At 36.2% G+C, this 15,299-nt stretch overlaps 2 protein-coding genes across 2 annotated transcripts; one reads left to right on the forward strand and one right to left on the reverse strand.

Annotated features, from left to right (window-relative positions):
• Positions 1-649: 649 nt before the first annotated feature.
• LOC113664391 (target of EGR1 protein 1) lies at positions 650-8,871 on the reverse strand. Its single transcript, XM_027179988.2, has 7 exons — positions 8,719-8,871; positions 8,265-8,305; positions 7,038-7,332; positions 3,874-4,136; positions 3,016-3,178; positions 1,896-2,022; positions 650-1,258 (listed from the first exon to the last, which is right to left on the reverse strand). Exons 1-7 carry the CDS (start codon positions 8,833-8,835, stop codon positions 843-845), a joined length of 1,422 nt encoding a protein of 473 aa, XP_027035789.2. The 5' UTR covers positions 8,836-8,871; the 3' UTR covers positions 650-842.
• Positions 8,872-8,910: 39 nt separating this feature from the next.
• Positions 8,911-14,679, forward strand: LOC113664407 (U2 small nuclear ribonucleoprotein A'). The gene is made up of 9 exons (XM_089186778.1): positions 8,911-9,171; positions 9,367-9,407; positions 10,206-10,312; positions 11,851-11,929; positions 12,112-12,158; positions 12,532-12,634; positions 13,209-13,285; positions 13,729-13,816; positions 13,988-14,679. Exons 1-9 carry the CDS (start codon positions 9,093-9,095, stop codon positions 14,123-14,125), a joined length of 759 nt encoding a protein of 252 aa, XP_089042904.1. The 5' UTR covers positions 8,911-9,092; the 3' UTR covers positions 14,126-14,679.
• The last annotated feature ends 620 nt before the right edge of the window (positions 14,680-15,299 follow it).

Here is a 15,299-nt window from a genome sequence, read left to right on the forward strand (position 1 = left end):
TCCTATTGTAAAATTTAGGCAAGAAATCAGGATGAACTTTTGCGAAGATGACGGCGAATTTTGGGCCAGATAAGTACCGTAGAATAGCCCATTAATCAGAATTTGAACTACTGACGATTCCCTCTTAAGAACTTGCTCGTTTAAGTTTATTTTGCAACCTCAGACTTGTGCCGACGAAATAAACAATTCTATTATATAGCAAGGTAGTCTTGAGGTAAATTTGAGCGTTCTGATTGATTCTTTCTAAGAGAGTACTTTGCAATACTAACCGTTTCCACCGAAACAGTCATAAGTAGTGCATTTTTTTCGCGAAAGCTGGCAAATTCAAAATAAACAAGTTTGGTCCGAATACAATGTAATAAGCTACCTGCTAACCTCACTTGCTGGAGCAGTTTGGAGAATATTGGTCCTCGGTCGTTTTCGTATGGACCTCGTTGCATTCAAACCCTACTACATGGCTCCAGTAGAGCCCTCGCGCGCGGGTAGTAAGAATTAATTTTCTGCACAGTATATCAACGAGTTCACGATTATGTAACTAAATATGAACAGGTACGGAGAAAATCCATATATATCAGGAATAACAGGAAAGGAAAGAGAAAATAATTAAGAAAAGAAGAAAACAACCCATGATAACATGTATAAAACTCACTTTTCAAGGATAAAAAATCATTTTAATTTTGGATAAAAAAAAGGAATAAAAAATTATTACTTTGCGAAAGAGCAAATAAAACTAAGATGCAACAATAAAATGAAAAAAATTAATAATGAAAGGTTTTGGAGAGGAATAGTTTAAAAATTGACATTTTGAAATGTTACAAAGAAATTTAGCAGTGCTAAATATTTCAATATGCCTGTTCTGACGACTCAGGCTGATTTTTCAGTCGTTTAAGTTTTTCAGCGTGCGAAGCTGACGGTCGAGTGAAATGACTTCGAGTGATTTGTAATGGAACGTCTTTCCTTGTAAGGCTTAGCTTGTTCGCAATATCCACTAGGGAGGAGAGGCTGAGTTCGTTATCAACACTTTCTTTGCCAAGCTGTAATAGATAAGTCGCCATACAATAGCCGGTCATAAACGCATCGAAACCTGCTCTGTGACCACAGTCACGTGTCTTGACGCCGTTGGATTGACTCACGTGAGCATCACGCAGATACGTCACGTGAGTGTCCTGTTTATCACGTGCACCCACTACCTCCGAAGTGTCTGTTTGGGGCGAATTTTCAGTACCATGTGTTTTAGTTACATCGCATTCATTGTTACCTAAAATGAATAAAACAGTTGCTAAATAATTAAACTTCGTGTGATTCAGATTGGGAGACGTTGTGGCCTCACAGTTGGGGTTCTGGACTCCGGTCGAGAGTCATTGTGTTGTTTACCCTCCACCCAGATGAAAAAATTTGTACCAACAAAATGTCCGGAGAAAAAACTGTGAGCGGGACGCACGTTTCTCCGCCCACGGGAACATTTGAGACGAGTCGTGGAGAGGTTTGTCGGGGGTCCAGCACTAGTAAACAGTGCTAGACCGCTTGCAGACCTCTCGCTGGCTCACGTAACTCAAGGTCTATACTTTGCGGCGGTAGAAGAAACGCTTGTGCTGAAGCGCTGATAATTAGGGAAACCTGAGGAAAATATGGAGAGTGGAACCTGCGGTTGACTGGTATTCTATACAGGAGAGTGAAGGAATACTCCGAGTCGTTTTATGTCATGGAAATCTGGTTAAGCTTAAGGGGAATGAGCCATTTAGCTCGAGTGCTGACTCTGTATCTTGATTCACATTTAATCTTATATTCTTACAAACCCAACCGTTGTAAGCAAGAGTTTACCGCCTAGGATTTGAATCGTCGCAAGGGACTTAAAAATTGAAAGGTGAAATTTTTCTTCCAGCTCCTAAACTTACCAGAGTTATGACGTTTTCGTTTTCGTTTCAGCCTCTTGGTTTCTTTCACTCTCCACTCACGATCTAACACATCATCGACGTCGTGTGAAAATGAACAGGATTTTTCCCGAGGACAAAATCCATAAGCCTGTCCGGACAAAGTGAAACGCAAAAAAACTGACTGTAGAGATTTTAAAGAAGCTAATAGGAAAAACTTTACTTTAATGTTGGAGAGAATAAAACGGTAGCAAATTTTGTGCATGCTTCCTGTTTGAAACGAAAGGTCGGAGCGAATCGTCCGCAGGGTCCTCCCTTCTTCCGGTTAGTTAGTTGGGGGGAAAGAGTGAGGAAAAACGAGTGGCCCTGAGGACGAGAATAGAAGCGAGCGTGAAAATAAGATTCGGTTTGGTTAACCCTTTAACCCCTGAGAGTTACTAGCATCTAATTTCTCCTTACAATTTCGCCCCTGAATAAAATATTAACGTTACAAGAATTGAGGAAATGATCACCAACTAAAGAAGTTGTGAATCGTTAAACAAATTCTCCTCGTCAGCACCTTTGGAAATTTGTAGAGAACAGTAAGGAGAATATGCATACTGATGTAAGGGTGTAAAGGGGATTAAAGCTGAACGAGTCGGTAATGAGCACATCTTGATTGAGGGTTGTGAAACTAACACCAAATTAAGCCGTGAGCCAATAAGATAGATGTCACAGGGAGCCTATTAGAACTTAGGTGTCTAGAGCACGAGAAAATGCGGGGAAACAAGTCGCGACTGGCTTGAGGTTTACATATTCTTAGTTGAGAGAGAGATGCAAGTTTTTCTGGGCCGATCACAGAGCGAAATAAACCAAGCTCATTTTAAAATTGCTTCCAAGAGACGTCTCCGTCTGTGGCTCCTTTGATTCTTTTCATTTTGCAAAATCGCTCTCTAGGTCCTCTGGCCGCACGAGTGAGCTCATAGCTATGTATGCAGATCATTTGAGAGGTACAACTATGGAGAAGCATGGAACTAAACATTCAACGGTTTACAACTCAAAAATAACGGCCATCACTAAGGCTGGAAACTCCAAGAGCATTGCTTCACAGAAACAACATCAGCCGCACGATCAGAGCTGACAAGAACCATTATGCAAAGCTTACCGCAAATTTCTCACAGACCATGACGTCAACATTAACAGCCTCGCTTTCATCACGTGCCCCACAATAGATGTGCTCAGTGAAACTTGATAGTAAGGCCTCTTCGCGAAATTTTGGACAAACATACTTTCTTCCTTGGTTTTGATGATGAATGTTGGTCCTTTGGCTAAATAAAGAACAAACACTTGCTATTAGCTCAACCTGAAGATAGGTCATACTGGATGTAAGTATGTTGTGGTTCCATCTTTTTCTTGGTCTGGAATTCTTTAAGTAAATTGTACCATAATTTTCTTTGTCTTGTATTTATTACATAAGTTCAAAAGGGTTCTGCAGACCTCTTTTGTAATTTGATTTCTTAAGCACAGTTTAGATTACAAAATTCAACCTTTCTTTGTTTGACAGATCAAAGCTGTTCTTTCAGGGGATCACTGGGGGTGCCTGAAGGCTTTTGTCTAAGAAATCTCAAGTGCCCTGCTCATGAAAGCTTCATGAAAGAAAAGCTAAACTACCCACGCAAAGACAAAAATCTGTGGCTTTAGGGAAGCAAGCTCAGCAGGAGCATAGTCTTGTTAAGGACTTTCAGTTAAAGCATTTTCCTAGCAGTTGTGTCAAAGTGATGTTAAATAACTGCCCCTTAGTTTCTAAGAATAAACAAGAGTACTGCAGAAGTGAACACAAATTGCATGATGTTATACACCTTTAAACCCTTAGTGACCAGCATCTAATTTCTCCTTACAGTAATACTACAGAATCATTGAACAAGATCGTAAGAACAGAGGAAATGATCACCAACCAAAGACACTTTGATTGTTTGACAAATTCTCCTTGACTTTGAATAAAAAAAATTTCTCACAAACCCACCATTTTTTGAAAATATAGAGCAAGAATGATGCAGGTTCCCTCACGCTGTACTCTGACACAAACTTGGTATCAAATACACCAGCTGGAAACATTTCTGCTAAATCTGCAGTAAACACTTGTAGTTTGTCAGGCAACTTGCAGTAGAGGTTCTCATACAAAAACACCAAATCTAAAAAACCATTGTGAACGACAATAGGTTTATTGGCCAGAATAAGTTGATTGAAGAGATTTCTCACAGAGTACTGTGGTGTGCCAGATTTTACCTGAAGGATAAACAAAAACAGTACTTTAGTTTATGAGGAGACTATAGAGGCTTTTGGAAAATTAGGGAAAATATAAGATATTTTTTGTGCTCTGTGGTAATTGGCTGTTGTGGTCAGTTGTTTTAAATTCTGAAGATCTGGGAGGTTGTTGAACAAATGCAACTTCTGGACTATAATATCAAAGAATAATAAAACTTCTGCTTTTTTGGAATTAAGTTTCTTAATACAAGCACCATCTTGACAGAATGGGGAATGAGTAACATTGTAATTCCATCAAATTTTCTCTAACACTCATTCAATGGTTTTACATCACATTTGTTTGTTTGCTTAATCATTTGTTTCTTAGCTTTAATGAACTACTGTTTTAAATTCTGGTCCTAACGCCACCACAGTATGGTCTTATAATTATGGCACAGTCTGTGCTTGAGCCAAGTAGCCCATCAAGCTAGAGCTTATCCCAGTTTCTGTCCAATGAAGTGACTAAGGGTATAAGTACTCCCCCCTGAATGGGTAGCCAGTCTATCCCAAGGTTACTCCCCTGGCATTTCATCAAGTTCTTATTTCTACTCCTGGGTGCAGAGAGGCGCTGTGAAAGTAAAGCATTTTTTAAAGCAGTCAACTCGCCGACGGACCAACTCGCCGACACCAACTCGCCGACGTATAAAATCGAGTAGAGACGTTGGCGAGTTGGTCGTCAATCCAATACAACTTATTAGAAGTTAAACATGCAGAGAAGTAAACGATATTTAGTAAAAAAAAACACTGGCGAACATTGGTGAACATCAAACAGAAGCTTAAACATCGGTGAACATTGGTGAACATCACCAATGACTATAACGAACGAGTTATTGTGCGACAACAACACCGTAAAGACTCATCATGTCAATCGCTCAGATTTTTTAACGAAAACTTGGCTTTCTAGAAAAGATCTTAAGTAAAAAGCATTTCTTTTTATTAGGCAATTACAGAGTAAGGTGTTTGGATTATGGGAGAAATATGAAAATGGTGAAAGAACAGCGGCCCAATTATTGAAATCGATGTCGAGATTAAACGGACCTACAAGAGCAGAGTAATTGCATGATATACATTACTTTCACATGTTCATCTGATCTTTATAATAAATGGAATTTTATCGTTATTATCGTAAATCAAACGTTCTCGATCATGAATAAATCTTTCTTTAAAGTTAAAAGAAAAACATGTGGTTCCGCGTGGTTGCTATGGTTGTCACACAATAACTCGTTCGCGTCTGAAGCTGTTAGAGTCATTGGTGAGGTTTACTTAGCTTTATTCGCCTTAAGATCCTTATAAACTTTGTTGCAAATAAAAAGAATTGCTTTTTACTAAAGATCTTGTCTAGAAAGCCAAGTTTTCGTGAAAAAAACTGAGCGATTGACATGATGAGTTTTTACGGTGTTGTTGTCACACAACTCGTTCGCGTCTGAAGCTGTTAGAGTCATTGGTGAGGTTTACTTCGCTTTATTCGCCTTAAGATCCTTATAAACTTTGTTGCAAATAAAAAGAAACGCTTTTTACTAAAGATCTTGTCTAGAAAGCCAAGTTTTCGTTGGAAAAAACTGAGCGATTGACATGATGAGTCTACGGTGTTGTTGTCACACAATAACTCGTTCGCGTCTGAAGCTGTTAGAGTCGTTGGTGAGGTTTACTTCGCTTTATTTGCCTTAAGATCCTTATAAACTTTGTTGCAAATAAAAAGAAATACTTTTTACCAAAGATCTTGTCTAGAAAGCCAAGTTTTCGTTAAAAAATCTGACCGATTGTCATGATGAGTCTTTACAATGTTGTTGTCATACAATAACTCGTTCGTGTTTGAAGCTGTTAGAGTCATTGGTGATGTTTACTTTACTTTATTCGCCTTGAGATCCTTATAAACTTCGTTGCAAATAAAAAGAATTGCTTTTTACTAAAGATCTTGACTAGAAAGCCAAGTTTCCTTTAAAATCTGACCGATTGTCATGATGAGTCTTTACGGTGTTGTTGTCACACAATAACTCGTTCGCGTCTGAAGCTGTTAGAGTCATTGGTGAGGTTTACTTCGCTTTATTCGCCTTAAGATCCTTATAAACTTTGTTGCAAATAAAAAGAAATGCTTTTTACTAAAGATCTCGTCTAGAAAGCCACGTTTTCGTTAAAAAATCTGAGCGATTGACATGATGAGTCTTTACGGTGTTGTTGTCGCACAATAACTCGTTCGCGTCTTAAGCTGTTATAGTCATTGGTGATGTTCACCAATGTTCACCGATGTTTAAGCTTCTGTTTGATGTTCACCAATGTCCAATGTTTTTTTACTAAATATCGTTTAATTTTCTGTATGTTTAGCTTCTAATAAGTTGTATTGGATTGACGACCAACTCGCCGACGTCTCTACTCGATTTTATACGTCGGCGAGTTGGTGTCGGCGAGTTGGTCCGTCGGCGAGTTGACCGTAAACCAACACAACACATTGACTCCCCCAGGTCTTAAACTTAATGACCCTGAATCCAGCGCACTAACCAAGCCTCCCACTCCTATAAGTATTGGTAATAACATGACTTCAAGTGCAATTTGGTGTTTATAAGCACATGTCAATTTTTTAAAGACAACAAATTGCACAAGCCAGTAGGGCAAGTGCAATTTGTAGTCTTTGAAAAATTTACAAGTGCTTATTACACCAAATTGCAAGAGAACACATATTATTACTTGTTAACAATTTACAGAAAAAACATCACAGAAAGTCAACACAGACAAAATTTTGAAAATGTGCACATGCTATTTGTAATTTGCACTTTAGTTACAACTTTGCACTAGTGTTATATGAGAATGCGCTTGTTTTTAGCCAATCAGAAGCACGTCATTTTTTCATGTAAACTACTATTAAGGTAACATTCAATCCAGTATTACCTGTAACTTATCATTTCCTCTTGAATATGGAACCCCTTTGGCATACTGTTTGTTAAAGTCAAAGCCATGTCCGACCAAAAATGTCAAAGACATTGGTTCTACCACAAAGTTTTCAGTGCAAAGGACGACAATGTTAAATGTCTTGATCCTGATGTTCAGTTTTGTTCCAGATTCTTTGCATTCTGTGTCATTATTCATCTTTTTCTTCTTCAATTTGAAACAAGAAATGCCAAGAGAGAGAATGGCCCTGGATTGTGCCACTTCACACATGTATTTATACCGGTCTTCAACAAATCTGAATAATAAGACATACAATTTTGTTAACCCTGTCATTCCCACAAGTGACCAAAGCAGAATTTCTCTTCACAATATCAATACAATATCAAGCAAGTAGGTAATGAGAATAAAGAAAAATATTAATTAAGGCATAATTAGTTGATCCAATACCAAATTCTCAGAACTAACATCATAAGAATAGTATGGCAGGCAGTAAGGAGAATTAATAATGTGATCTTGGAAGTGAAAGGGTTAACCCTTGACAAACTAACATTAGTATTTGTATTCTCCATACTGTTCTCTCAACATTCCTGTTGTTATGACAAGGAGAATTTGTTTGATAATCAGAAGGTTCTTAAATTGGTGATCATTTCCTTTATTCTCATGACCTTTACATTTGATTCAAGGGTGATACTGTATGGAGAAATTAGATGCCAGACACACTTTGAGATTAAAGGGTTAAACCTCTGCACCTAGCAATTGATACATACTATCTATCAGCTGCCAAACAATTCATCGTACATTTAATAGTTTTTATATATTTGAGCATTTAATTTTATCATTGATTTGGTGTATTCCATATTTATTAATCTCATGAGTTCCTTTGTAAAAACCCTATTGGTATGAAAAAGTTATCTCAATAAACATTACTATTATTATTATTTAAACAATACAAAGTACATAAGGAATAAATAATAATTATAAACCCAGGTAGTGAGCCAGTTGGGATCTTTTGAATAGCAGGTAGAGAGTTCCAAAAGCAACATTCTGCAAATTTTAGTGAACCAAGACTGTATGGAATAGTATTGAAAAAACCCCAATCAAGTCAAATATTAAATAAAATTGGAGATAAGTTATGATTACATAGAAATGAATAGCAATCAAAAAGCCAATTATTCAGACAGTTATAGACTGAAAAGTACAAAATGATATCAGAACATTGTTGCTTACTGTGTCATTAGATTCTTTCTCTCACCAATTCCACTCATCTCCTACAAGAAAAAAATCTACAGATGCATTTATTTTCCAAAACATTGCCCAAATTTGGGCTTCTCTCTAACCCTTTAACCCATAAAGAGTGACTAGCGTCTAATTTCTCCCCACAATATCACCCCTGGATCAAACATTAAGGTCACGAGAATGAAGGAAGTGATCACCATCAAAAGAAGCTCTTGATTGTTAAACAAATTATCCTTGTCAATACCAGAAAATGTATAGATAACAGATGGATAACATGAAGACTGATGCAAGGGTGTACAGGGTTAAAGATTACACCACTGAAATTCGATTAAAATGGAAATACAGTTGTAATTATACTCTTCTTCCTAAACATTTTTCAAATCAAGGTGGTACGTTTAGAAAACCTTTGAGAAGAAATTTCTTTCAAAAATGCTCACTCACATACCGTATCCAATGCCACAAATGAAGATTTTTTTATTGCACGAACCATAAAAGGCCATAATTCTGCAAAATTGTCCGCTGAAACTTCGACCACAGGAACGTTCTCAAAACGTGCTGACATTTTCCCCCGAGAAACACCAAAACCACCAGGCGTTATTGGCGAGTTCTCTGGTAAGACCTGGGGCGAGCAATGTTCACGTGTCGAAGGAACAAAGATGGCGGTTCGCAACCACCAAGCGAAGTTTGCATGAAAAAAGCTAGTTATCTCATAAAATACTCGTCGAAGCTAAATTTAAAAGACCAGAGAACATTTTTAGGACATTAGAGAACCTTTTAAATTGTTCATCAGAGATTTAACGGCAGGAGTTGACCGATAAAATGAAGTTGACAGCAGATCTTATACTGCAAAGTCCGCAGTACACAAATGCATTGAGAGATAGAGAACTGGATTTGCGGGGTAAGTAAACATTTATTCTGCGGTTTGAATAAAAAAAATTATTTAGGAATTTTATTTTAAAACGAGTGTTGCTTTGGACGAAGTTATTGGAAATCTAGTGTATTGTTTGTTATTTGGAGATGCTTGCAGTACATATTTCCTATTTGTTGACCATCTTGCGTTATTTTCTTCATTGTCTTGTCTTTTACACTGTAGGTTATAAAATCCCCGTGATTGAAAATCTTGGAGCGACTTTGGTAAGTTTTTTTGTTTCCATTACTCGATTATTTCGCTAAATGCCTCAGAAAAATTGGAAGATAAATGATAGTAGCAACGGACCAACTTCTAAATGATGCTAATCTTTAGTAACAGTCTTCAGTCATAAAAAAATATATAATTTAGGATTCATTGTTTGTATTTTGACTCCTTAAACCATAAGAGTGACCGGCATTTAATTTCTCTTGACTGTAATATAGCAGATCATGGAGCAACTTCAGAATACCCCGCAACTCATTTACATGTCATTGAATAAGAATAGCGTCTATTGTGTTATGCCTCGATCTTCAAAGCCTCCCGACACATGTAAGTGAGGCAGACCAAAGTTGCGGGGTATTCTGAAGTTTAGCCCAGATCATTCATAAAGATCATGAGAATGAAGTAAATGATTGCTAACCTAGGAAGCTTTGATTCTTAAATGAATTCTCCTTGTCTGTACCAAACAAAATGTATAGAGAAGGATATGGAGAATATCTACACTGATCTTAGGGTGTGAAGGGTTATGATCCTACATGCCAAACTTGTATTCCTGATGACTGCAATAATGTCTTAAACCTTAACTCCAAGATCTGACTGTCGATTCTCCCATCTAGCTTTTGCACATTTCCTTGTAAATTAGTCAAAAGAATTTTGATTTAAACCATGATAACAATTTCTACTTGATAAGTTTGAATATTCTCATTATGTGTTTGCTATATAATGTTTGGATATTATAGAGAGAAGTTATTTGTTATCAGCTCCTGAAGGTAATGGGGTAACTGTTGTTTGATTGATTTTAGGACCAGTTTGATACCATTGATATGTCAGAGAATGACATCCGCAAACTGGAGGGATTTGCATTACTCAAGAGATTGAAAAGCCTTCTTTTAAACAACAACAGAATATGGTATGTTTCAATGATTCATCCTAGACATTTCTTTTGCACAGACAGACACGTGTGTGTATATGCTGTATGACTAGCATTTTCTTCCAGAAATTAAGAATCCATTGAAAACAATTTTGGGTCTTTTGATCAACTTACATTGTTCAATATGTCTGCCATCGCTTTATTTGTCACTGTTTTTGTGTTTCTGCTATGATAATTTATAGGCAAGAATTTGATTTCCTAGTATTTGTTAAACTTGTCTAGGTTAAAACATTTTTATAAACTGTTCTTCCTGATTTTTTACAGTATCTTTCTCAACTTTTAAACATATTCTAGATGATAGCATCTTGTATTTGTACCAGACTTAAAAGTATTGTCACTTTTAAATTACAGGTAGCCACCTTTAAAATTGACAATTTTTAATTGTGTATGATTTCTTCATGGAGTCATTTGTTTGTTTATGTGGTCATTTGTTTATGTAGTTTGTAAGTGCTGCATAGAAATTTGTGTGTCAGTAAATCCATGTGATATTAAACTGTTAGGGCTGGTTATTTGCATGAGTCCAATCCAAATCATGGTTTTAAGTAATTAGTGGGTCGCAGGCTTTCTCTTTAAGTGAGTCGATTTAACTAAAGGGAAGACCATCCAGTGTTAGCTTTCAGCTCTCTTGACACTGTTCACAAAAATAAATGTTCAGACAAAAGATTCAGCAAAATTGAGGATTGTTTAGGAAGCACTTTTGTTAAACAAAGGCAAAACTTTGTTTTAATAGCCAACACCTAGTGTAAAATATGGTAATTTGCATGACAGAAATGTTGTGCAGTGGTGTTTTATGCAGTATCTAACACTTTTAAATATATATATCCCATTGAAAATTGGTAAGTGCAGTGGAGAATCTATGGAGAGAGGTAAGCTGATACTGTACTGTAAATTGTCTTTGGAGTTTGGAAGGCGTCACCCAGATTTTTAGACATCCTTAACTACTGTGTACATGTATCTAGTTAGTTTAGTAGCATTTTGATGCTCAAAGAAGATACAAAGAAGGTGTCATTTAGAGCAAAAGACTCATTCTTCAAAAATTCTATTACCTGTGTGAAAAGAATTTATAACTATTCGTTTTTAGCCTGTTACCCTCTAAATGAATTTTGATACATTTTGGTTTTTTTTTTTCCTTTTTTGAGGCTTTTTAATTATATTGTTATTCTTCCTCAAGTTTTATACCAGGGTCATAGTCAGACAGAAATTGTAACTTTTTTGGTTCATCATTTAGACAAGTTTTTAAAGCTGTGAAATGTAAACTACTGCAATATTTTATTGTTACCAAGAGCTACTGAAAAAATAGCTTCAACAAGACATAAATATATTTGAAAGCTTGACCCCTTTGTTCTCGCATGTATGAAGCAAATCATGATTTTTTTTGTCATTATTGTCCTGTATCGTCTTTGACTAATATTATCATTAATAATAAATTTTACAGTAAATATTATCATCATCATTGCCTCATTTTTTTTTTTTTGACATATATCTCTCTCTTCTAACACTATTCATGTTGCTTTCAGTCGTATTGCAGAACATTTAGAGGAGAGTCTACCCAACTTAGAAACTATTGTTATGACATCAAATAACATGCAAGAATTGGTATGTCTTACTTAGTCTTTGTTTTCAGTTTTAATTCATCTTTTATTTTTATTTAATTTGTATTTTTTCCTATTTTATTTATTTTTCCTTGACAATATTTTGGTTGCATGGTTATTGTCTGGATTGTCACAATTCTTGTTTACTTGTGTAATTTCATTCTCTTCATTCATTTTGATCTGTAGAAAGACCTGGATCCATTGAAGTCTGTTAAAAGTCTCCAGTACCTCAGGTACATGTTGCATATTTATCTAACCCTTTCTTTAGAACATTTCCCCCTGTTCTCCCTGATTTTAAGCACATCAAATTAAAGAAATGATGGAACTTTTAGGAAAATTATTGTACCTGTTGAAATCTCAAGAATTCCAAACAATTCTTAGCAGCAATAAGAGGGTACTACATACAAGAAATTTAACCAGTTAATGTCTGAAAAGGAGAACACTGCTCACCATAATTTCTTTTGTCACTCTGTTGACTACTTTTCAGGCACTGGTTTTTTAACTCTTTTTTCTCCTTGCTGAGAGATGAGATGTGTGCATCTGTGTGTACTTTATCTCAGAACATATAACTGAATGTTAAAAATCTCTTGGTGTCTTCTTTTTCAGTTTGCTTCGAAACCCAGTTACTAACAAACCTCACTACAGATTATATGTCATCAACAAATTGCCACAGCTAAGAGTGTTGGATTTTCAGAGAATAAAACAACGGGTAATAAAAAAGATTGTTTGATTTAGCATCTTTTTGACCTAATGACCAGCATCTAATTTCTCCTTACATTATGACCCTTAAATCACCTATTAAGGTGACACCAACAAATGAAATGATCACTAACTAAAAAGAGTATTGATTGTTAACCAAATTCTCCTTGTCAGCACCTTTGGAATTGTATGGAAAACAGTATGGAGAATATGCATACTGATGTTAGGGTGTGAGGGGTTAATCCAATATACTTTCTCTCTTTGTTGCTAGAGATGATAAAGGTTTTACCATTGGCCAGTATTAGTTATTGCTGCTGTAAGAATAAAAATTGTTTTGCTCAACCCTTTACCTCCTGGGGTTGATTTACATATAACTTCTCCCTATAATAACCATACATTATTTAGCAAAAAGGTAATGAGAATGCTCAAACTTATCAGAAGTTGTTATCTTGATCTAACACCAAATTCTTGCAACAAATTTACAATATATGTAGCAGCCAGAATGGGAGAATTAATAATTAGATCTTGGGAGTTAAAGGGTTGAAGAGCTGAGTAATATAGATGTTTTGTGCTATTGTTTTTAGGAAAGGGAAGCTGCCAAGCGAATGTTCAGCGGCAAACGAGGACAAGAAGGAAGTCAAAAGGGAAGAAAGGCTAAGACGTAAGTTTATTCCATTTCCTTGTTTGTTAGCTTTGTTTGTTAGCTCTTTATATGAGTGTGCAGAAGTGATTTGAAAAACTGTTACTCCTCAAAATTTCAAATCGTTGTCTACCCAGCATGTGATAAAAATTGACAAACTAATCCATTGTACATGTTGTGGTTCAATTTTATCCTTGGTTCAAGTTTTATTTTCTTTTGTTGTGGGGTATCGTAATGTATGATAGTGAGTTTGAAACAAAGGAAAATAAAATTTCAACCAAGGATAAAATTGAACCGGGTATTACACATATTACACAAAATTCTTTGAGGTAATAATAGGGGAAGGTATTGTGAAGGAGAGGTACAAATCAATTCTCAGTCGAGAGACAAAATGATAAGACATTGTATAACAATTCAATAAGATATGAACTATGAGTGATTTTGTTTTCAATTTTTTGATTTAGGTTTGTTCCTGGGGGACCACCTGTTGGAACAAGGCCTTTACCCAGCAAACCTCTTCCATCCCCCACAAAAGACATTGCTGCAATCAAGGTAAATAAATTTAAGTCTGTACCAATTGTTTTAGTACTACCCTTTTCACGAGTAATTATTTAATTTGTTCTGCATGGGAGATGATTCCTTTTCTAAGTGGTTGAACATTTTGCTGGCAAACACAGTTGTCATTTGTGTAACTAATTTATAGCTATGGTTTCATTCCCTCAGGCTGCCATTGCAAACGCACGCTCTCTGGATGAAGTGCAAAGACTTGAGATGTTATTAAAAGCTGGTCAGGTGCCTGGAGGAAACAAACCGAATAATAATGTTGATGAAGAGATGGAAGACATGTCAAATGGCACATGAACAAACTCTGTATCAGACTGTATCATTATCAGTGTTACTTCATTCTTTTTTTTGTCTATCGACTATGTGGTCAGCCTGAGAAAAAGGCAGCAGTCCATTGAAACTGGAAATATTTATGCCTCCCTCAAAGATATTGTGGAATCGTGCTTAGTTTCAATAGCCTTTGTTGGGCATACCACTGAATACTTCATCTTACATTTGTGCAATCATTCCCTCGAAGGCAACATAGTGTTGTGTAATAACTAAACCAAAAGTTTCTTTCTTACCTTGTCAATATAAAGCTTTTTTGTTTTTGAAGTTGATAATGATTTGTCATTCTAAACATGAAAAAATGAAAATACATGCCAGTGTTGTATATTATGAAAGGTAGAGATATGCATTTTTCTGTTAAGAGACTGAACTTCAGATGGAATTACCCTATATTTCTAGATATTCTTTTAACTACTTTTACCTTCCTTTGTGTAAAATAAATAACCTGTATGTGTATCCTTTCTTATTGGCAATTGTCTCTTACTTGCATGTTTTTGTAGAAAATAAAATCAGTGTTAAAATGCTCCCTGCGTGAATCTTCTTGCTGGGTAAACTATGAATATTTTGAGGAGTAGGTGTCCTGTGGATCATCCTATCTCCCCATTTGGCACTCCTTTTTCAGTTTTTGTCTAATTTCAACCTTTTACAACTCTTTCAGTCCCGGGGAATGATAAATTAGCAATGTCTCCGTACAATATCAATGCGCTCTCAACCAGAAAGGTTTTGAGAAGAAGGAAAAATATCACCTAAAAATTTTGTTTGATTGAACTCAAAATTCTCAGAGCTACAATTATGAGAATTGTATTGAATATAGAGAATCGGGTATGAGATCCTGAGTGTTAGTTGAAATTGAGAGCGAAGCAAGTGCGCGAGAACTATCACGGAGCATATGAACAACCCATCCTATAGTATTCAACTGTGTTAAATATCCCGTGGCTCCCATTGCGTTCAGGAGACTAAACGATTTTTCTCCTCAAATTTGAAGCCCATATCTTAGTGTTATAACTTTGGACATGTAAGTTGCATTCAGCGGAGAGTCCGATCGACTCTTGCCAGGACGAGCTGTCTACATCGGATCCGATCGAGTCTGTTTGCCAACGTCTTCAACCCTTCTCGCTCCTGTTAACCTCTTACTTCCGGTACC

The sequence above is a fragment of the Pocillopora damicornis genome, chromosome 11, assembly GCF_964200805.1.
Source record: "Pocillopora damicornis chromosome 11, jaPocDami1.2, whole genome shotgun sequence".
Lineage (NCBI taxonomy): Eukaryota > Metazoa > Cnidaria > Anthozoa > Scleractinia > Pocilloporidae > Pocillopora > Pocillopora damicornis.